This window comes from Salvia hispanica, chromosome 4, assembly GCF_023119035.1.
Source record: "Salvia hispanica cultivar TCC Black 2014 chromosome 4, UniMelb_Shisp_WGS_1.0, whole genome shotgun sequence".
NCBI classification, from domain to species: Eukaryota; Viridiplantae; Streptophyta; class Magnoliopsida; order Lamiales; family Lamiaceae; genus Salvia; species Salvia hispanica.
Window position 1 is genome coordinate 50,492,652 of NC_062968.1, and position 24,588 is coordinate 50,517,239.

Here is a 24,588-nt window from a genome sequence, read left to right on the forward strand (position 1 = left end):
TAAAAGAAAAAAGAATATATATTTTTATTGATTATACATAAAATATCATCGTTGTTTAGTTGAAACACACTAGCTATATAGATATAGACGACATGATTATTTTGCCATGTCGTTGGGAATCTCTCCGATGAAAAAAATAAAAGACATGATTTTTTGGCCATGAAATTTTTTAAAAATCAATTGAAAAAAAATATGAAGTTTGGATGTATAAACAATTATTTTCCACCATAAAATCTTAAGAAATAATGTATCAGTCGAAAAACTCAATATCATTAGTGAACTAAACAATACTACTATATTCTATTCATACAACAAACATCGTGGTTTTGTAATTTTTCAACCAATGATTTAATTAATATAGGTGTCTTGATGATGACGTAGGCATGCGTGACATAAGCAAGGAAGTTCGATGGCAATTTCTTTGTGGGCTAGAGGTAGCATAAATACCAAAATTAGTTATTTAAACCCGTAGTTTTGTGGAAATTTCTTTTGTGGGTCAGTGTAAGTACAAATTACCAATTTCAATTTGTAAAGTGGTCTAGTTAATCTACGAGACAATTTTGCATAATTTAAGTAGATCTTTGTAACTGATTTTTTTTTTCCAATCCGGGAATTAGGTATCTTATGTGAGCCTATATATATTAGTACAAAATTTACTACGACTTATTTCAATAGAAAAATAAAATAAAGCGCATCGCTAATTTGTCAAAGAATATAAACTATCGATTAACTTGTGGTGGGGGAAAGTTAGAGCTGTTAGACGTCGGTATCGTGCATAAAATATTTCCGTTAATTACCTTGCATATATCTATACACGCATGTAAGTTTATTTATTAATCAAATTTGTACTAGCTTTCTTTGACTTTTTGATCTTAATATAGTTTGTGAGTTAATTTACGTCTTGGGTCGTTACTGCATTGATGCAAGGAAGCTAAACTCAAACACGACGCAATAAGAAAACACTTCATACGAATGCGAACATGAAACAACTTATTCAATCAGTCACAAATACAACACATACATAATAGCAATACTATTTCATTCGTGCCTAACACAACATATTATGTAAACATGATAAAACATGAACATAAAAAGACTTGATAATAAATAGTAATTCACTAATTTCTTAGGTGTTCATGTCATGTTCAAAATTAGCAATCGCCTATATATATTAGGAATAGTATCATGTTCAAAATTATGTCAACACATTGGAAATGTAACCAACTGTTATCACCCGAACAGGCATATTTATGTGAGGACCAGGTCCGCTCTTAATTCAACGCACTTATATGAAGTCGTCTCATATTGGAGTATTTTAATATCTTGTGAACTGAATATTACTATTATTATTAATCTTATCGATATGGTTTTGTTCACATAGTATCGATAAAGTTAATAAATAAATACATACAAGATTATTTAAGATTCAATTCTAAATTGTAAGGGACCACTTTTTTATTTGCTGTGAGACGAGTTAAGATTCAGATCTAAATCTGTATTCTATTTCTAACTACATTTGTAAGGGTACAAGAAAATTGCAAATATATATGTAATACAAAAAAACTGAATTTGGATTCGAATTTTAACTCGTCATTTTTGTTTCCCATGCACAAAACTCCAATTTCCAAAAATAATATAGTAAATATCGATGATAAATAAAACTTTTTGGATGTAGAATAGACGAGTATATAGAGATGTGATCAAATAAAAACTCTAAATATTGTACAAACTCAAAACTATGATCTGGACCATTGGAAAATGTCAATAGATTAAAAAAAAACATCAACAGGAAAAAATGTCAACAGAATTTCAACGGTAGTCAATTATTGATGTTGTGTTGATATTGTGTTGATACTGTGTTGACATTAAAATTTTGAAATTTTACACTGTTTTGATATTATATTGAAACTGTGTTGAAGCTGTGTTGATGAATTTTGAGTTTGTACATTATATAAGTTTGCATTTTATCACTACCACGAGTATATATATGTAGTAACCGACATAATTAACTAGGTAATTTTTCAATTTATTTACACACAATTTTCCCTTTCGTCTTCTATTCACACCATCATTATACTTAATTAAATGTTGACTTTAATATTTGACTACACATTTTGTCATTATATGCTGACCAATTATGAAGTCTTTGATTTTAATTAAACAAATAGAAATGCCAACTTGCCAAGTATGACCAACTAATTAGGTGGTGAGCTTTCATGGAAACTCTACTTTAATGTCGACAAGCCCTTTAATTAACATGCCTGTTTTATTTGTTTTTTTTTTTTTTAAATTCTCTCTTTCAAAAATGAGTAATACAACTAGTCACTCACCAAATAATAACCATCGTGAAAATAAAAAAAAAATCTAGGAGTTTCTTCTTTGGTATGAGGAGTTGACGACCATCAAGAAGTTGGAAACTAAAAGTTCATTTCGAGATTTGCAAACACACATTAGACCTATTATTGCTTGTACTTATTCTCCGTATAGTCTTTATACATGATGAGTTTCGGTATAGAAAATTCATGAGCAGTTACAAGCATCATATCCCACCATTGCGAATGCTAACAGTAAAATCATAGTGTGGACGACGCCTTTCAGTTACCATTGTTGCATATATCCTCTGCAGAGCAGCCGCTGTTTCAATCATGTTGATTCTTTCGTGAGGTGAAACGGCTAAACATTTCATTGCCAACTCAAAAATTGACAACACGCATTTCTCCTTATCACTGAAATCTTGATCTTCTATTGATAGCAAAGTGGGTGCAATAATCTCAGTTACCGCCTTTTCTTGTAACGCATCACTCACCCACTCTTTTAACTTCATTTCCCCATCAAACATATCATTTGTTGGCTTCTTTCCTGTAAAAATCTCGAGCAACATTATCCCGAAACTGTAGACATCTCCATTTGTGGACACTTTCCCTTCCATTCCCAATTCTAATTTCATCACATGCTTAATTAGGATCAAATAAAACACTTACATTTAAAAAGAACTACTATGACAATATTGAAGTTGGAAAGTTTAGCATTATGCATCACCTGGCGCTGTATAACCGATGGTCGCCAATGTTTGTGTTTGGACGTAAGCTTCCCCGCAGTCAAAGAGCTTCGCAATGCCAAAATCACTAAGATGAGCGACCATATCTTGATCGAGCAAAACATTGCTTGGCTTCACATCACAATGAACAATTGGAAATGTATAGCCATGGTGAAGATATTCCAAGGCTGCTGCAATATCTACTACTATCTTCAGTCTCTGTATAAGATCTAGACAATATATGTGGGAATATAACAACTTATCCAAGCTCCCATTAGGCATGTATGTGAGAACCAAAGCTTTAAACTCAGGTTTACTACAACACCCAATAACTCGAACTATGTTTCTGTGTCGAATGCTCCCCAATGTCTCTGTTTCAGTATCAAAGCTTCTTTCAGCTCCTTGTAAATCCAAGTTGAAAACTTTCACAGCAACTTTTAATCCATCACAAAGTGTTGCTTCAAATACCGAGCCAAAACTTCCTCTCCCAAGAAGGTTGCTCTCACTAAAACAACTTGTTCCTCGCTCTAGTTCTAGGTAAGAAACTCTTCTATATTCAACCACCGGTGAAACATCATTGGGAAGTGCTGATTTCTTCAGTTTACTTTTATTTATAAGCACCAGCATGAGAATCACTAAAATCACAACTAAAATCACTAAAGGCCCCAAGAATTTCGTGAAGCTTCTTGATCTGTGATGGTTTTCTTCGCAGGGTGGTACTTCAAATCTTATCGGACTACAGAGAGCAAGGTTGTGGGAAAATGACTCATCACTGAAGTTACCAAAACGCCCCCCAACTGGAATTTCCCCGACCAAATTGTTGTGAGAAACATCTATATACCCAAGAAACGGGAGATTCTCTAAGGACTTGGGTATAGATCCCGAAAGATTATTGTGAGATAAATCCAATTCTATCAAACCTCTAACATTTCCCAAGGATTCAGGGATAGGTCCTTCCAACAAATTATTTGATAAGTAAAGAGTTTCTAATGACTGGCAACCATCTAATAAGCTGGGAATATCACCTGAAAATTGATTAAAGGACAAGTCCAGAGTATTGATTGCTGTCAAACTTGTGAGTTGAGATGATAATTGACCTTTAAAATAATTTGAGGACAAGTTTAACACCAAGATGTTTGTGAGAGTCCAGAAGCTGGGAGGGATGGTGGAATTCAATTGGTTGGATCCTAGGTATATCAATCTCAAGGATTTAACATCACCCAAACATTCAGGTAGTGGACCTACTAGCATGTTACCAAAAAGGAGCAACTCCCCCAATGCATTCATTCGGCAAACATCGTTAGGGATACACCCTACCAACTGATTCCCATAAAAATGCATTCTTTGTAGTTCCTTCATATCCCCAATTGTTGGTGGAATAGGTCCACTCAATTGATTCATACCCAAATCTATAGTTAGTAAACTGCTCAAATTTCCAATTTCAGAAGGAATGACACCCATGATATTGTTATTTCCTACCCAAATATTTACAAGGGAAGATGAAAAATTGCCAATTGAAGAAGGTAGGATACCACCCAGTGAGTTGTATGATAGGACTAAGTACTTCAAATATCGACAATTAGTTAAAGTAGAGAGAAATGTCAACTCTTGTGTTGGAGAATTTTCTGCACTCAAACTATTCCTTCCGAGAAATAGTTTTTCAAGTTTGGAAAGCGAATGACACATGCCCGAAGGAAGTGAACCTGAAAACATATTGAATATGCTTAAACTAACATGAAACTATATATGGAAGCACATTCGACATGCAAAACACGTTATGTGTTGCGCCTCAATGTTTGATAGATCGTACAGCGTTTGGATACAATTACCTGATAAGTTATTGTTGCTCAAGATTATGAACTTCAAAGATGATATGTTGAAAATGGATGGTGGAATATTTCCGGTTAGAGAGGCACCCTCAAGGTCTAATGTGACTAGTCTCGAAAGATTTCCTATTTCTGCCGGAACTCCACCTGAAATCATGTTAATTATGTTATGTACATGCATGTGAACGAGATTCCACAACCTATTATCCCAGTAATTATATGCAACTTGTAATTTGAAAGTGGTGAATATTTTATACTCCTACTACTTGATAGGATAGAAAAGAAGCGTTATACGAAGGAATTGCTTTTGTGATGCGTAAATAACAATCAATTTGACTATCGCTAAATAATAAACTATAAACTTTGCATGTTTTTATAAAACTATAAAATCATATGTACTGATATACAACTAAGAATCCATATACATGTTTGATAATTTTGCAAACATTGCTAAAGTGTGTGTACCTTGGAAATTGTTCATGTTCAGGTACAATTCTTTAATCACGCTCAAACTACCGATTTCACTTGGGATTTTTCCGTTGAGATTGTTGTAGGCTAATGCCAAGAATTCAAGATGTCTGCATTTCCATATATTTGGTGGAATTCTTCCTTGAAGTTGATTCTCATAGAGATAAAGTACTTTAATGTTGGGCATATTGCTGCACATATCACTTGGTAGCAAACCTGATGGTTCGCAACCCATAATATTAGTATCGCTGCCTTATAAACATACCTTGTAAGTTGTTATGAAACACATTCATATGGATAGAGGTTAGGATACTTACCGGATAACCTATTTTTATCCAAACGTAAGGATGTCAAAGAAGATATATTGAAAATGGAAGATGGAATATTTTCAGTTAGAGACGCGCTTTGAATGTCTAACATCTGTAGTCGCGAAAGTTTCGCTAGTTCTGCTGGAATTCCACCTGAAATTTTTGTTATTAATTTACTATTGTACACCGAAATTATACATTACCTATCACAGAATTTACAAATTCTACAACACCAAATAAAGTTTATATATACAAAAGTTTGATATTTTTGCAAACAATGTTGTAATGTCACGCACAAGAACAAAACAATATTTGCATACCTTGGAAATTGTTTTTGCCCAGGTTCAACCATCCAAGCATGCTCAAACTCCCAATTTCACTTTGAATTTTTCCATTGAAATGATTGTTGAACAATATCAGGTTTTCAAGGTGTGTACATTTCCATATGCTTGCTGGAATTTGCCCTTGATATTGATACAAATAAAGATTAAGTGTTTTGATGTTTAGCAAATTATTGCTTATACATCTTTTTGATAGCCAAGATGATAATTTATTACCCTAAGATGATCGTAGGGAAAACCAAGTGTCATGAATACTCTATTTTACTAGTTTCAGTTAAAATATTTTGCCGTTGTGGTCTTAGAGGGCATATAAATAGCACCTCATATCAGTGGGATAAAATAAGTCTCATTGAGTCATTCTTCTGATATAACTTTGGCTACGAATATTTCTTTCTTTTTGTGTTCTCCGCTTTCTAGTTTCAACACACATGAGATATTTTTGAATAAACTGAGTTGATATTAATAATACCTTATAGGTTAATCCCTCCGGGCTCCGTCTCATTAAATATGAAATATTAGGAAATCGACGCGAGATTTTATGTAGTGTTGTTTTGTTAGTTAATGAAGAGATAGTAAAGTAAGAGAAATGCATGAAAAAGTAGAGATAAAGTTGTTTCCATTTTAGGCGACATTTCATTTTTAATGAGACAATTCAAAAATAAAAACATTTTATTTTTAACGGGTAAGAGAGAGTATTATGGAACGCATACATATTTTGTGAGTAACGGAGTTGATATTTCCAATTATAAATGTACCTTATAAATTGTTATGAAACACATATAAACCCTTTAACTTAAGTGGTTCAAGAAAAGTTGGCATACATGAAATTAAGTTAGGCATGAAGGCTTGCCCCCCAATCTATACATTGTGGAAAGTTTGGATACTTACCTGATAAACTATTGTTGGCCAAATTTAAGGATATCAAAGAAGATGCGTTGAAAATTGAAGATGGAATATTTCCGGTGAGAGAGGCCCTTTGGATGTCTAACATCTCTAGTCGAGAAAGATTTCCTATTTCTGCGGGAATTTCTCCTGAAATTTTTTATTGTTAATAATTTACTATCATATCACTGAAATTCTACCTTATCCCAGTATTTACAATTTGTAGAACTAAGCAGCAATATACAAGTTTGATATTTTTGTAGACAATGCTGTAAAATAATAATAAAAAAATGTGTGTACCTTCGAAATTGTTTACGCCCAGGAACAACCATCTAAGCATCCTCAAACTCCCAATTTTACTTGGGATTTTTCCATGAAAATTATTGACAGATAATTCTAGGATTTCAAGGTGTTTGCATTTCCATATGTCGGCTGGAATTTGCCCCTTAAGTTGATTCAAATAAATATATAGTTCTTTCATGTTGGGCATATTGTTGCACATATCACTTGGTAGCCAACCTGATAGTGATGAATAATTATATTATATTCTACTCTATGTCTCTATCCATCTCTTTTTATTGGATGGATGGAGTATATTTTAGACTAAAACTTGGGGCGGACATCACACACAAATATAGGCACAATAATTATTAAATTTATCGTGTTTATGTTATTAATAAGTATTAAAGACAATTTTAAAATGTTAATATATACTTACAATTTTAAAATGTATTGTAAACTGTGTCGAGCACCATGGTGGTTTTGCAGACTGTCTCTAGATAACATATTACAGTAGTACATTCAGTTACTCAATAAATCTGGGATATATACTTACCTGATAAGCTATTGTTTTCCAAGCCTAAGTGTGTCAGAGAAGATATATTGAAAATGGAAGGTGGAATATTTCCGATTAGAGAGGCGCTTCCAATGAGTAATATCTCCAGTTGTGAAAGATTCCCTATTTCTGTTGGAATTCCTCCTGAAAATTTTTGGTGTCATTAACTTACCAATATATCCCCAAAATTCTAGCTACATTAATTATCCTGGTGGTAATTACTAATTCTACAACTAAAGCATCCCATGTACAAGTTGATATTTTCACCCTATGAAATACGCATATACCTGAAAAGGTAATGTATGTACACCTTGGAAATTAAATCGTTCAGGCTGGAGTACAACCATCTAAGCATACTCAAACTCCCAATTTCATTTGGGATTTTATTATTGAAATTATCGACTAATAATATTAGGTTTTCAAAGAGTATGCATTTCCAAACGTTTGCTTGTATTTCTCCAAAAAGTTGGTTGCTCGTAAGATCAAGTCAGTCGATATTTTGGAGATTATTGAACATGGAAGCCAACTTAACATGTTATTCCTAATTCTAATTTCTCACATTGAAAGACACATAGTAAAAAATAGCATGCGTTGTGGCCCCATCCAACTGATTATTGCTTTAATTCCAATATTTGAAGGGAGGAAATATTTCCAATCTCCACTAAACTGAAATTCATTTAGGTGGTGTTCGATTTGCTAGATAAAATAATACCAAGATACAATCTAGGATTGAGTTGTGAGATTATTTTAGTCATATATATGGGGTTAGCTATGACTAATTATCACATGATTATCCATCTAGGATTGAATCTCATGAACCAAACACACTACATATTTAATCCGGGATACAATCTTACAAACCGAACACTTTCTACCTGTACTATAACATAACACCTGCAGCTTAGAATTACTATCAAACAAAGATAAAGGAATTGTACCTGCGAAATTGTTGTTATGGAGATAGAGTTTCTCGAGTTGAGGCAAATTACCCAACCATGCAGGTACTTCTCCGGTGAATGAATTCATTCCGACATTCATCACTTTCAGACGCCGCAGGTTAGAGAGCTGAAAGGGTAAGAAGCCCATGAAATTGTTGAAACTGATGTCCAAATATCTGAGAAATGTTAGATTTCCGAGATGTGGAGCAATAGTTCCAACAAGGTCGTATCCTGAGAGATTGATGGCGGTGACACGGCGGTGCTTCACGCCGCACGTGACGCCTGCCCAGTCACAAACTGATGTATTCTCCGACCAATTTTTGCTCAAGATAGCATCTTCTTTCACATAGTAGTTCTTAAAGTAAACAAGTGCTTGCTTGTCTGTGGTGGAATTGAGAAGTGGAGTGGCCATGCAAAGCGTTATGACTTTTAATATCAAGATTGAATAAATAGCAACGGAAAAGATTGGATTCTCCATTAATTTGCTGCCTCTTTTCATTCGGCTTTCAGTTTGTGGTATTGAGCTCTTGAAACGGTTGGTTTGTATGTATGTACACACTGCCTTCACAATCCTAATCAAATATTCAATTACTTTCACAGAATACTGTTTTTCCTATGGAATATCACAACTCTTCTTCATGATATTTTAGTAATTAATCAATTACTATTAATTAATGTGAAAGACATATTGTATCACATCTTTTTCCATTGTGAAATTGGAACCTTATGATAAGATAACATTATTGACTGTTATGTATGGTAGGGATGTTTTATTCAATATCTACCTCAAATCCTATATTATATTAAGAATTTAGTAATTTAAAGTAGGGGTACAATGTACCTTATTGAAACTCTCATACCATACGTATATTTTACCAAAAATATCAGTATAAGTTTATCATACCTTTAGCTTAATTATCAATTTTTTCGGTATATCGAATTTCGGTATGCCAATTTTCAATACCGTTATCGTACCAATTCTTCAGTGTGTTGGTTTTTTAGTATCGTAATGATACCGTAACTATACCTACGACTACCAAAATATCATTTCACCAAATCATATTTCCTATCGTTATATATACCGTACTATAGTATATATTGCTACTGTGGTGTATACCAAAAAATACGATATATATCAAATTTTCTAGGAGTATTTAAAATTATGCGAAGACTAGTTATGCGTCACTACATATTCTACATCATGATTTTGGAGTATATACATTACGTGGTGGATAGGGCAAAGGAGGCTGGGTTGCCGTCGTCTACTCGTCTTCAAATATTTGTTTTCATGTTAAAATATGAAACAATCTATCAAATTAATTATTATTGCAATTATATTATGTGGTGTAAGTTAATTTGACATTTCTAGCAATTACGAAGGCCATCTGATACGGACCTTGCCTCGCGAAAGCACAAAACCATACGGGCCTTCGCCCTGTTTACTGATAGGCCCATATGATCTCCAGATGGGCCTCATGCTGCCAAGCCCAAGAAAATATCTAGATTTTATCAATGAGATAGCAATCTAACTCATGCAAACGTCACTCAAAATGTTTAGGACTAAAACTTTTTGTGTTAATTTCATACTAACAATTTTACTTATGTTTGTTTTCTTTTGTTGTTTTTGTATTTTTCTTTTGCTTTTCCATTTCTAAAAATCTTATATTTAAATTTCTGTATGAATATAAATAGAGTATTAATTTAAAAATCTCATTAGTATTTTAATTGAATTTATTAGTTTAATTTTTCACAATACATTTTTGGCTTTCTATTATTAATAATCATAGATATTTTCAGCTTCCACTGATAGTGATATAATAAGCAGATGCACATACACTTGCTCTCTTCTTCATAATTAACCACTATCAACATACATAATCCACACTAGTAATAAAAATCGTAATCTTCAGAGTGGAAGCGCTTCGTACTTATATTCCCCCACACCTCATTCCTCCTCCTCCTAGGCGGTGACGGCGGCGATGGCGGTTGTTTCTCCTCGAAGCAGTAGCGGATAAACAGCCTCCCACAAGCAGTCCCCGCAACCGGGAAGCCGAGGCTCCCCTCGGACCTGAGCCCCCGGTCGAAGAGCGTCTTCATCGGTATCAACGCACGACCAACGACCTTGTCCCCGCCCAGCGTGGTCTCGCAGTAGAGATCGACCACCGCGTCCACCTCTGGGCCCCGCTGCAGATGCGCCTCGGGTACGTTGAACACGAACGGGAAGTCCCATGTCGGGTTCGTCTCCCCCTCCCTGTCCGTATGTGTCGTGCCCGTGTACCCGTTCACAGACACCACCGCGAACACTTTCATCCGCCCCAAGCGACGAATGTCGGGGAGGTTCTCCGCCCCGACGATCGTTAGCTCGAACCTGCGGCTTCCCATTACTCGATTGATTGTTTTTGTTTGGTGTAATTTGGTATTTCGTTTTTCATCCCGTCGCTATTTATAGACCGTGTTTCAAAGAGTAACTTAGTAGTAGTAGTAATTTTTAATCATCTCGTGCATGTTTTATTTATTTATTTATTTATTATTATTATTATTATTATTATTATTATTATTATTTTTCATTTCATCTATTGTGTAATTTCTCGATTCGAGAGGTGTAAAAGCTAACGAATTAACTTGTATATCATCTCGTGCATGTGTTTTGTCCATTAGATATTCTTCTCAAACAAGTGGGTATTTTTTAACTTCACACTTTTATCATAAAAGATGCAAGCATATATATAGTGTAAACTGTGTAGTCATATCCAAGCTAAGTTTTATACCAAGAGTAGGAGATCATATATTTATTTGTTCGATTATGATTAATTAAACATGGCCATGACTACGGATTAAACGTTAAAATAATTATAAAACTGATTTATTATATTATTTACCATCTCTCAACAATTTTCAATAGAAAATATAACTAATAATTTATTTTCGCTTAGTGCTTCCCACCATAATTATTTAGAAGTAACAACTGAATTACTAGTTTTATTAATCTATTTATAATACTTTCTCAATCCTATAAAAATAAAAACTTTTTCTATTTTGGTCAATCCCATAAAAGTTCACTTCTATTTTTAATAACTGTTTTTCACTCTAATGAGAAGCCCTACTATCCACTAATATACCGTTATACCCCAATATCTTTTCTTTCTTTCTCACTCTTATTTTACCAATTATTGCAAATAAAACTCATACCGTCCCAAATATTTTTTTTTTATGACGGAGCAGCAACAGAACCAGCATAGGCCAAGCCACCGCGCCAACAGGGGCTTGGCCGGCACCGAACCCTATCACCCCGCCCCTGGAAGTTCCAGAGAAGGTAGGGGATATGAATGGAATTTTAAATTTAAGCTAGGGAAAAATGATACTCCCTTCGTCACACAATAGGAGACACATTTGGTGTGGACATGAGTTTTAAGAAATGTAAAAAATAATGAGTTGAAAAAGTTAGTAGAATATGTGGTCCACTATTATACATTGGTTATATAATAAAATACTACTATGAGTGAAGTGAGTTAGTGGAACGTGAGACCTAATTACCATTTATAGTAAAGTAAAATGTGACTCTTATTGTAGAATAAACCGAAATAGCAAAATGTGACTCTTATTATGAGACGGAAGGCGTAAAGGCAATAATGAAATAGGCACCTATAAAACTCCCCTTTCTAGAACCTAACATGTAGTAGCAATTTACTTACTTCTAAGTTCTAATATACTGTGGAGCAATATATTTGTACTCACTTTTTATTTCATTTGAAAATATGTGTTAAAAACTAAATATGTGCTATATATACGCGCTTTGTAAATTAATTGGATGATCAATAGATCAGAGACGGTGAAAAATTAAATTAAATATGGTCTAATTTTCCAGTTAAATCTAGTTTTTTAAAATTATTTAGACGAGGCTCAATACTATATTTATGTATTCAATTTAAAATTGCACATTTAAAAATTCTGACAGTGTATTTAAATTTGTAAATTACTACTACTATAATTTGATATATTGATTTTGAAATGAGATAGTTAGGGATTTGGGTTGTGTTTTGTATTTATGATGGTGTGAATTTAAGAATTTTGGGATTTAAAAATTGTAAAAATATTACATTTAAAATTAAATATTACTATTATTTAAAAAATTTCAGCCTCGGCTTACTTAAATTTCTAGTTCCGTTACTAGAGCTGAGAGAGTAGTAATTTATTATTTAAAACCTGAAATCTGAAGTTTTATTTATAAAATTAAAGTTAAATGTTTTTAGATTACTTGTTTATACATATAACGTTGCTGTTTATCAGCCCTCTTAAAAGTGTATATCTGGAAGACTGGAATATTATATAATCTGAATATATATCGGTTGTGGAAATGAATCAATGATTATATTCTTCAAGTTACGATTCTCTTTTGAATGCATAATGTATAGTTTTATATTATCTACTTCAATAATTGAAGTTATTTAATTTCGAATCTTAATGTTCTTGCATATCACTTATCAAGTACAGAATTTATTCCGTAAACAAAAAAAATAGAACGTGGATTATGCTACACTTAATTTAAGACCAATTTCCCTTTTCGTTTTTAACCAAATTCCTGTCGAGTGTCAATATGTCATTTAACAGAAATAAATTGATACATCAATTTTAACAGAAATAGATATATCGCGAGTGAAAAGGAGTTGTATCTTAAAATATTGATTAGTACTCCCCTTCTCCATAAAAATAGAACTTTTGGGACGGCACGGGTTTTAACGTTAACTGGTAAAATATGAGAAATGTAGATTGAAAAAGTGATTGAATTATTGTTAATGAAGAGTGTGACTCTTCATATTAAAGGGAAAAAATTTACCAAAAAATAGAAAATTTACTATTTTTGTGCGACGACAAAAATGAAAAAAGAAGGCTATTTTATGGGACGAAGGGGGTACTATATGAGTTGAGAAAATTGTAGGTAAACTTACGTAGTAGGAATGCTGAATAAATTGATATATTAGGAATAAGGGATGTGATCAAATGAAAACTCTAAATATTGTACAAACTCAAAACTATCATATGGAACATTGAAAAATGTCAACAGATCAAAAAAAAGAATCAACAGGAAAATGTCAACAAAAGTTTAACCGTAGTCAATGATTGATGCTGTGTTGATACTATATTGAGTTTATACAATATATAAGTTTTCATTTTATCACTACCCTTAGGAACAATATATATGTTGCGAGGTTTTACTTTTATCTAATTAATATGTACTAATATATACAAATAAAAATAAAGTAATAAGATATCTTTCGAAAATAATTGATAATTTTTTCTTTTTTACAATGAATAAGATATCTTTAAAAAATAAAATAAAATAAATAAAATGTTAACTAATGCAATCCAAAAATTACTAACAAACGATACGAAAACATCCACACCAACAAGTAATAGCACTAACAAGTATGCATAGAATAACATAGATATCTACTATACATGTACATATACACACGGATACAGAGGGTTCTAAGGGGCCTCAGCCCACCCTACTTCTTTTCACTTTTTTTGGGGGGTAAAGTTACTACTCACACACACCTATCCAAACTAGCTAGCGATCAGTTGATCAACGACGAAAAATCTCCGGTCATGAGGGAGAGACCTCTCACTAGAATATCGAGCCCATCTCCGTCTTCCCACGACGAACTCCTCCTCCTTGGAGGCTTCGCCGTCTCCTCGAAGCTATAGAGAATATTGAGCTTAGCGTGACGAGTCCCGGCAATGGGGTAGCTCAAACTTCTCTGAGATCTGAGTCCTCTATCAAACAGACTCTTCACTGGGATAATCACTTGACCTACAAGCTTGTCTCCCAGAGTCCTCTCACAGAAGAGCTCCACCACCACGTCCATCCCCGGCTGCCGGAGATACGACCCGTTGATACTGTAGACGAAGGGGAAGTTCCATCTAGGGTTTGTGTTTCCGTACTTGTCCACGGTGGTCTCCCTCATCGTCTCGTAGTCTCTGTTGAGGGAGACCACCGCGTACACTTTCATCCGCCCCAGACGCCGGATGTCCGGGAGACTCTCCGCCGAGACCACCGTTATTTCGAATCTCCAGCTGCCCATGATCGGAGGAGGTCTTATGTTTTTTGTTGAGCCTTCTTCTTGTTAATTTGCTTGCAATATATAGAGGGGTTGGGAGTGGCATTGGCCATGGATTTATATAGATTTTTTGGGGTAGTTTTGTAATTCTACTGTTAAAATGAAATTCTGATTATAAAATAGGCCTAGTATAAATTAAAAAAATATAAAATTATAGTACTAATTAGTCAATTGAATGAAAAGTATATAATTTATTCAATTATAAATCTTAGAGATAATTTAATAAAAATTTATTTATTGAGATAAAAGTGATAAACCGCTAAAAGACAGTGTAGATTCTAATAAGTCTGGCTTGAAAAACTAGTCTAGATTCTTCTTATCCTATTAGAATAATGGTTTAAGTTTTGCAAGCATGGTTTGTTTATATTATCTGTTTTGTAGTGTTCTACACATAAAAGTAGTTAAGTTTCTTTCGAATCTTAGAATTTCTATTATGATTCTATTCAATAATTGTATAGTAAAAAGGTGTCAAAGCTCAAATTACTCTTCCGAATCACAATATTCCTTTACAATAGATTTTTTTTTGAAAAATCTAGCCTTAATTACAGGCATTCCTGTTTATTGTGCATTATAAATGAAAATTGTCCTCCTCGTATATTCAACAAAAACAGTCCTATTTTTTTACGGTAGTGTATTTATTTACGGTAAGTTTCTATCTCTTATAGTTTGCGACTCATTTTTCGTGAACATTATATTTCCACCACATTTTCTCTCAATTTTTCTCTTATTTTATAAATTTTGCATCAAAACTTAAGTCTTCTACTATCAAGATTATTTTTCACGGATGAAAGAGTATAATAGAAGATAAGCGACGAGATCGTGATGGAAAGACCTTCGCATCTTCTCTCTTCTTTTTGCATTATATTTTCTGTAGGTTTCCTTAATCACGCTAATGCCTTGCTAACGTTTATTCACGTGTTAATGCCCTGTTAATGACAATTTATATGTGTGGATAAAAACTACAACCAAGTGAAAATCTGCTATGAAGATAATATGCAATTCCGTTACTAAAGCTTGAAATTCATTAACTTCGAATTTTACGCTTGGGTACCAATCTGAATCATGAATAAACATTAATCAAAATACAAAAAATAAATTTCAGCAACTTGTGGATTGATCTTGGCCTACACATCATCATTTTTTTTAAAAATTTGTGCCTCATGTAAATTTATAGCTAATATTGAATGTCCCTTGAACAGTTACAGGACATGCCTTAGCATTCACCCTTGAGTCACGCCACTTATCAAAGAGTTCACTCAAACCTATTTCCACCTCACCAGTCACCAATAAGAGTGTTGCCCACAGTTCTCTTATAGTAGAGGCGCACCACCAGTACTATAATAGGGTTGAATTTTTCTGTTTGATGTGTTCACCAATCACCATAGCTCTCTTGATGAAGTGAGTATAAGCTTCGATCTTCGCCCACAATTCATATTCAAAAAACAACAAGAAAAAGATAAACGATGCAATGAGCTTGAAACTCATCAACTTCGATTTCTACACTTGCATGTGTACTAATCAAAATACAACATCTTAGCCTACACTTGATCATTCATTTTATCTGCCTCATTGATACGTGGCTACTTCCACATATCAGATCGAGCCAAGAAAAAGATAAAGAAGGCTGATTTCCGGTGCCCAATCGTAGGGTCGGCGGAGGGGATTTGATGACCGTGCGCGGGAGTCTCCCGTCGGGCGGCGCTAAGATGAGATTTAGATAATTCTCACGTTGGAGAAGGACTAACAATAATTATATTTCTCATTTCTTCATTCCATGATAAAAAAGATAACAATATTATCCTATTTATAATACTAGAATTTTTACCCTAACTTACTCAACAAGAAAATAAATATATAGAAAAGATATGCTAAATCCTTATAATATCAAAACTAAATAAAGGTGAATATGTCTCGTATCACTCATAATTTATCATCATAAAGGTGAATATGTTGGACATAATTTATCATCATATATTCAAGAAGACATAATTGAATATAAGTAAAGCAAGATCTTCGAACATCATGTATTTCACGTAAAACCATAAACATAATAGGATTGAAACATACCTTGGCGATCCATAGCGGAAGCGAATGAGGAAGGAGGAGACGATTTCCTTGAACTCCTTTTTTGGCGTAGTAGCACAGCTCCAACTCCAAGGATTTATTTCTCTCTCTTTCCCTCGTTTATGTGTTCTCTTTATGTGTGTGTTTTGATGGGATCACCACACTTGTATTTATAGGCAGAGAGAGGACAAACCCTAAGTATCAAACCCTAAAAGCCCTTTCCATCAAAGAGGCCCAAAATAATGGATCACAATCAATTCTAATCAAATCTTAATAATATATACGCATGATTCTTTACTTGATGGCCAAGGGAATGAATATTCATTCCATAAAAAGATTATATAATCAATCTTTTCCATTCATTGGCAATCAATTGACATATATATATATATATATATATATATATATATATATATATATATATATATGAAATGAATATATATTCTCTTTGGAGCAATATAACATGATTATTTGATTAATTGATATGTGACAATAATTAATTGATAGTCAATTAATTAGGGTAAAATGTGTCTTATACCAAATATATGTATTATACTAAAAATCCAATTCTATTTAGGATTCTATCACATGTCACATATGTGAGACATAAAACTTACATTCTCCCACTTGGCGAACATGTGGGACACAAAGTTTTCGATTCTCCCACTTGTCACACTTGACAGAGCCACAGTAAAATAGACATAATAAACATAAGGTGCGCATAATATTGGACTTTATAAATACTTTCATCATTGGTAAACATAAGTATTATATTAGAGAGACTACTAATGCGGGTCATGGTGGGCGTATATCATGCAATCGACATAGTTCCTTCCATGTACCACATCACCAATAACCCCACTAATATAATCTATAAGTGACACAATGTCCATAATTGTCTTATTTCAAGACTTCCTGCATTAATACTAAAAACGTACATATGCATATGAAATAATAAGTATATGCAGGAAAAGTAGAAACAACTTTATTGAATTCAAAATATCCATAACTTAAGTGTCTGAACCAACATGGAAACATAACGATTAGACGTTTCCATACCCAAGACCCATTATGTTAACTTATTCCATAAATGTCTTAGGCGGTAACGTCTTAGTCAATGGATCATCAACCATAAGCTGTGTGCTTATACATTCTATAGATATTATTTGTTCCCGAAATTAATCTTTCATGACGAGAAACTTTAATTCCATGTGTTTAGCTTCTTTGAATACTTGTCATTCTTAGAGAAAGATACGATTGCACTATCATTACAATACAATTTCAACGGCTTGGATATTGAGGAGACAATACCAAGGCCTGAAATAAAATTTTGCAATCATTAATGCTTCAAAGCAAGCCATAAATTTAGCTTTAATGGAAATCCAATCATTTCTAGTTGATCAGATGTCCTTAATGTGAGCATAAAATCTTTTGTTCCCTTTAAGTATCTCATTATTATCTTTGCAGCTCTCCAATATTCAACACAAGGGTTACTTTGGTAACGGCCTAGCATTCCAACTGCAAAGTTGATGTCTGGTCTAGTACAGACTTGAGCATACATCAAACTTCTCACGTTAGAGGCATAAGGAATATTATTCATCTCTTTACGTTCCAATTCAGTTTTTTGGACATTGATCCAAACTGAATTTGCCACATTTATGAATTGGAACAACACTTGGAGAACATGCACTCATGTCATATCTCTCTAAAAGATTCGATCTATGTAGCTTTTATGAGACAATCCAAAAGTCCACATGATTGATCACAAGATATTTCTATCCTATGACGTAGGATGTCTCACACATATCTTTTATGTTGAAACTTTTAGAGAGGTAATTTTAGTGTCATGTAGTAATCCAATGTCACTACTAGCAAGCAATATATTATCAACATACAGAACCAAAAATATGAACTTGCTCCCACTAACCTTGAGGTATATGCACCGATAAATGGTGTTTTCTTTAAAACCAAAATCAGTAATAGTGTCATGGAATATAAAATACCATTGTCGAGAAGCCTATTTCAGTCCATAAATTGATGTCTTAAGTTTGCAGACTAAATTTTCATTCCATTTCTTAATGAAGTCTTCAGGTTGTTTCATGTAGACTTCTTCTTACAAATCATCAATTAGAAAAGCTATTTTCACATCCATTTGATACAGCTCCAAGTCAATATGGCTACAAGTACCAAAATGATTCTAAGTGAGTCCTTCTTTGATACATTAGAGAAAGTCTCTTTATAATCAACGCTATCTTTCTGAGTATAACCTTTGGAAATAAGTCTGGCTTTAAATCGTTTGACTAAACCATCTATGTCGAATTTGGTCTTGATGACCCATTTACACCTAATATACTTTTGTCTATTAGGTAATTCGACAAGGTCCCAGAATTTATTATAATCCATAGATTTTAACTCTTCTATCATGCATTAATCCATTTATTAGAATTATTACACTTAATGACTAGTGAATATAAAACTGGATCATTACGTATTCATATATCACATTCGGATTCTTGGAGATATGCCACATAGTCATCAGAAATGGCCACCTTCGTTCTCATTAAGAAAGCATTAATGGCACATCTGGAGATGCTTCTTCCATACCTATGTTCAATGACTTTGGCATCATCATTAAGTGGTTGGTCATTCAAATATTGTTAGGCTGTTCAACAATATTTGACACACTTAATTCTTGAGGAAATGAGGGAAGAAGGTTATACCCTTATTTCATTAATGACCGTATTACAAGTGTTAGAACTCCCACTGATCTCACCATTCTCAAAGAATCATATATTTCCAGTTTCCATAATTCTCATGCTATCATTAGGACAATAAAATCGATAACCTTTGGATTTTTGTAGTAACCCACAAAATAACCACTAACTGTCCAAAATCCATTTTTCGTTTCTTGCAAAGAGTATACTCTAGTTTCCGCTGGACAGCCCCAAACATGAAGGTGCTGGAAACTGGGTTTTCTATCTGTCCAAAGTTCATAAGAAAGTCTTTGGTACAACCTTACTAAAAACTTAGTTTAATACATAAATAGCGGTTCTAAGAGCATAAATTCACAACGTTATGGGTAAGGTAGAATTATCATACTTCTAACCATTTCCATGAGAGTTCGGTTTCGTCTCTCAGCAACATCATTCTGCTGAGACGTACTTGGCATAGTGTATTAAGAACAAATGTCATGCTTTTCTAAGTATTTGGCAAAAGGTCCATGTAATTGACTTATTTTAGTGGTACGACCATAAAATTCACCACCTCTATCAGATCGAATAATTTTCACATTTCTATTTAATTGCCTTTCAACCTCAGTCATAAAATGTTCAACTGTGCCTGAGATTTTTCTTGCAATAAATAAATCCATAATGCGAAAAAATCGTCAATAAAGGTGATAAAACGTTTTTATCCACTAGAAGTCGAGACATCAAAAGGTCCGCAAATATCTGTATGTATAATTTTAAGGAGCTCATTGCTTCTTGTGGCATTTTTAGTACTGTGTTTGGTTTGTTTACATTTAATACAATCCACACAAACGGTAATGCTTGTAAAGTCTAAATTCGAAGGAATATTATCCTTTATAAGCCTCTTAATTCTTTCACTAGAAATATGATCCAGTTCCTTTATGCCATAAGAATGATAAATTCGAATGAATATTATCCTTTTGACGCTCCTTCGGTTGCAATATGAGCATGAGATGCACCCATTCCATACTTCTTCATCTTATGCTCATCCTATGCAATAAATAAATCCATAATGCGAAAAAATCGTCAATAAAGGTGATAAAACGTTTTTATCCACTAGAAGTCGAGACATCAAAAGGTCCGCAAATATCTGTATGTATAATTTTAAGGAGCTCATTGCTTCTTGTGGCATTTTTAGTATTGTGTTTGGTTTGTTTACATTTAATACAATCCACACAAACGGTAATGCTTGTAAAGTCTAAATTCGAATGAATATTATCCTTTATAAGCCTCTTAATTCTTTCACTAGAAATATGATCCAGTTCCTTTATGCCATAATAATGATAAATTCGAATGAATATTATCCTTTAGACGCTCCTTCGGTTGCAATATGAGCATGAGATGCACCCATTCCATACTTCTTCATCTTATGCTCCTCCTAGACCAATACGTTTCCCAATTCTTTAAGAGTCCACTAATCTTTTATAGTGAATCAATTTGGAATGGTCTGAGGATATAAGGAAGTTAGAATGAATTGAACAATGAAATCCTTATCCACCTATAATCCTAACTTTTCCAGCTTAGAAGAGATGTTATTTATTTCCATCACATGCTCGTACATAGTCCGAGAACCATCATATTGCATGCTCATGAGATCCTTCATAAGTTTTCCTGCAATAGACTTATATGCAGTTGTGAAGCGATCCTCAACATTATGCAAATATTCTTTTGCAATATCAGTCGTTGAGAGACTTTATCTACAACGAATATTCTAATGAACTGTAAACTTAGTCCTGTTAGATTTTTCCCAAGCATTATGGGCAATCAACCAACTACTTTGATCAAAGATAATTGGATTATCATTCAACAGTGTTAGGTTCCAAGTCCATTATTCCAAGAGTGAACTTAAGTTTCTCTTTCCATTCAAAGAAGTTAGTTCCATTAAGTTGGGGAACGTTTGAGGTAAACATACTAGTAGCAAAAAATATATGTTTTTACATTATAGGAGCAATTAAGAAATGAATGCTCACATATAAAAGCTTTGAATAATAACACGAACATTAATTTGAAAACCCATATCATGAGGCAATTATGAAAACTCCTTTGGGTAGTCTTCATACAATAATAAAAATCATGCTTTTAATATCCATATCTCAGTTCAATAATTGAGTAATAATAAATTGGCGTTACCTTTGGGTAATCGACACCAATTTAAATTATTAACTCCATTAGTGTTTATTATGTCGCAAAGACTATTTCCTTTGGGAATCTAGACCTTACAACAAACAAACTATTTAGATGATGAATAGCCACAACAAGCATGATGATTAATTGCATACATAGATTTTCATATTAACTTGATTATAAACTCTTCTCATTTTACCTCACTTTAGTGATTGCAAAATAAACATAATATAATCAAGAATGTATAACGATTAATTGCTTAAGCAGATTTTCACTTAATTTGATTATAAACTATTATTTTACCTCACTTTGGTGATTGCAAAATAAACATAATATAATCAAGAATGTATAGCGATTAATTGCTTAAGCAGATTTTCACTTAATTTGATTATAAACTATTATTTTACCTCACTTTGATGATTGTAAAATAAACATAATATAATCAAAAAGACATATATTAAAACATAAAGTGAATCATGTAATCCTTCATTCCATATGATATATGCATAAATATGGAAACTACATAATTTTTCGAAACAAGTCTCGAAACAAATCTCAATAAAACATAAATTGAATCATGTAATCCTTCATTCCATATGATATGCATAAATATGGAAACTACATAATTTTTTCGAAACAAGTCTTGAAACAAATCTCAATAAAACATAAATTAATTTCGTTTATACAAATACAATAATAACATAATTAAATATTCCATATTCATACACAATACTTTATTCCTCATAGCCGGCGGCCATATTGAGGTACCCAAAAAGAAAGCAACTTTACGTCATACATGATTCAAGATCAATTGCCAAACCGATTTTCAAAACATCCAAATACACTAAAGCATATTATATGAAGCGGCAGCAGTCAACTAGCTAGTTCCTTTTTCCTTTTATAACAACCAATTCAGAACAACTTAAAAAGGTATGTATACACTACTGTTTACATATATATCATTACATATGCAATAAATTAAAACTTTATCTGAAGTCATTTCATAATCACATAATATTGAATCAAATATTGAAAATTATGGTTTCAATAATACGAAAATACATGAGTTCTCAACCATGGCTCTGATACCACATGTTGGACATAATTTATCATCATATATTCAAGAAGACATAATTGAATATAAGTAAAGTAAGATCTTCGAACATCATGTATTTCACGTAAAACCATAAACATAATAGGATCGAAACATACCTTGGCGATCCATAGCGGAAGCGAATGAGGAAGGAGGAGACGATTTCCTTGAACTCCTTTTTTGGCGTAGTAGCGCAGCTCCAACTCCAAGGATTTGTTTCTCTCTCTTTCCCTCGTTTATGTGTTCTCTTTATGTGTGTGTTTTGATGGGATCATCACACTTGTATTTATAGGCAGAGAGAGGACAAACCCTAAGTATCAAACCCTAAAAGCCCTTTCCATCAAAGAGGCCCAAAATAATGGATCACAATCAATTCTAATCAAATCTTAATAATATATACGCATGATTCTTTACTTGATGGCCAAGGGAATGAATATTCATTCCATAAAAAGATTATATAATCAATCTTTTCCATTCATTGGCAATCAATTGACATATATATATATATATATATATATAGGGGTGCGTTAGGCTCCTTTGCACCCTAAGTGTCCTATTTCCTTCTTAATCTCAGCCCTTGGATCCTTGAATTGGATGGTTGTGATCAATGCATTATTAGTCTATAATGTTGCATTATTAGCCGTTGTGCATTATTAGAATGAAAATGTGCATTATTAGTCTATAATGTTGCATTATTAGCCATTGTGCATTATTAGAATGAAAATGTGCATTATTAAATGACATGTGGCATTAATCTAACCGTCAGATGACAAAATCGTGGGGCTAGGATTAAGAAGGAAAAAGGACAAAAGATATGAAAAGGTTTGTGTTAAAATGACAACCCCTCTTAAAATGACAACGTGACAACGCTTATACAACAATATTATAAACGCTACACAACAATATTGAATACGGTAGACAGAATCTATAGATTGTTGTATAGTGTGTCGGATATTGCTTTGTTCAAGAAAAATTGCTGTTTAAAGAACAGTAGATTGCTGCCCGTCTTTTTTGGGGGTTTTTTTTTTTGCCACGTGGCAGCTTATTATTCATCCACGTGTACAAATGATTGGCTAGAAATGGTGGTGTGATGTTATTTTAAGGGGTGGTGGCACCCTAACATGCCCCTATATAGGGTCTTGTTAGGTTGAGATTATTTAGCTAAATTGAGAAATGAGATGCAATATGGGCCACTAATCCACAAGATTAACAAAATGTCAACAAATACCACATTATGTCAACAAGGGGGTATAATTGTCTTTTCATTAAATTGTGTTTGAAATTATTTTCTAAAATCCTCTCTAAAACTCTAGCTTCAACATTCAAATCTTCAAATCTTCAACATTCATATCTTCAAATCTTCAACATTCATATCTTCAAATCTTCAACATTCAAATCTTCAAATCTTCAAATCTTCAACATTCACATCTTCAAATCTTCAACATTCAAATCTTCAAATCTTCAAATCTTCAACATTCATATCTTCAAATCTTCATCATTCAAATGTTCAAATCTTCGAATCTTCAAATCTCTTCAACATTCAAATCTTCAAATCTTCAACATTCAAATCTTCAAATATTCAACATTCAATAAAATAACACTTATAATTCACATATAAATACCGAGAATATCGAATGTCAACAACTCGTATTAAAATGTCAACAACTAACAAATAACACTTACAATTCACATATCAATACCGAGAATATCGAATGTCAACAACACGTATTAAAATGTCAACAACTAAAAAATAACACTTACAATTCACATATCAATACCGAGAATATCAAATGTCAACAACTCGTA

At 33.1% G+C, this 24,588-nt stretch overlaps 3 protein-coding genes across 3 annotated transcripts; all 3 read right to left on the reverse strand.

Moving 5' to 3' along the window:
- Positions 1 to 2,407: 2,407 nt before the first annotated feature.
- On the reverse strand, positions 2,408 to 9,235 carry LOC125218171 (putative receptor-like protein kinase At3g47110). The gene is made up of 10 exons (XM_048119795.1): positions 8,636 to 9,235; positions 7,698 to 7,841; positions 7,163 to 7,381; positions 6,869 to 7,012; positions 5,960 to 6,103; positions 5,649 to 5,792; positions 5,329 to 5,547; positions 4,867 to 5,010; positions 3,040 to 4,740; positions 2,408 to 2,937 (listed from the first exon to the last, which is right to left on the reverse strand). The coding sequence occupies exons 1-10, from the start codon at positions 9,132 to 9,134 to the stop codon at positions 2,540 to 2,542; spliced, it is 3,756 nt and encodes a 1,251-aa protein (XP_047975752.1). The 5' UTR covers positions 9,135 to 9,235; the 3' UTR covers positions 2,408 to 2,539.
- A 1,284-nt stretch (positions 9,236 to 10,519) lies between these two features.
- Positions 10,520 to 11,017, reverse strand: LOC125221335 (protein SRC2-like). Its single transcript, XM_048123458.1, has one exon. The coding sequence runs from the start codon at positions 11,015 to 11,017 to the stop codon at positions 10,520 to 10,522; it is 498 nt and encodes a 165-aa protein (XP_047979415.1).
- A 3,194-nt stretch (positions 11,018 to 14,211) lies between these two features.
- LOC125221336 (protein SRC2 homolog) lies at positions 14,212 to 14,718 on the reverse strand. The gene has a single exon (XM_048123459.1). The coding sequence runs from the start codon at positions 14,716 to 14,718 to the stop codon at positions 14,212 to 14,214; it is 507 nt and encodes a 168-aa protein (XP_047979416.1).
- Positions 14,719 to 24,588: the final 9,870 nt, after the last annotated feature.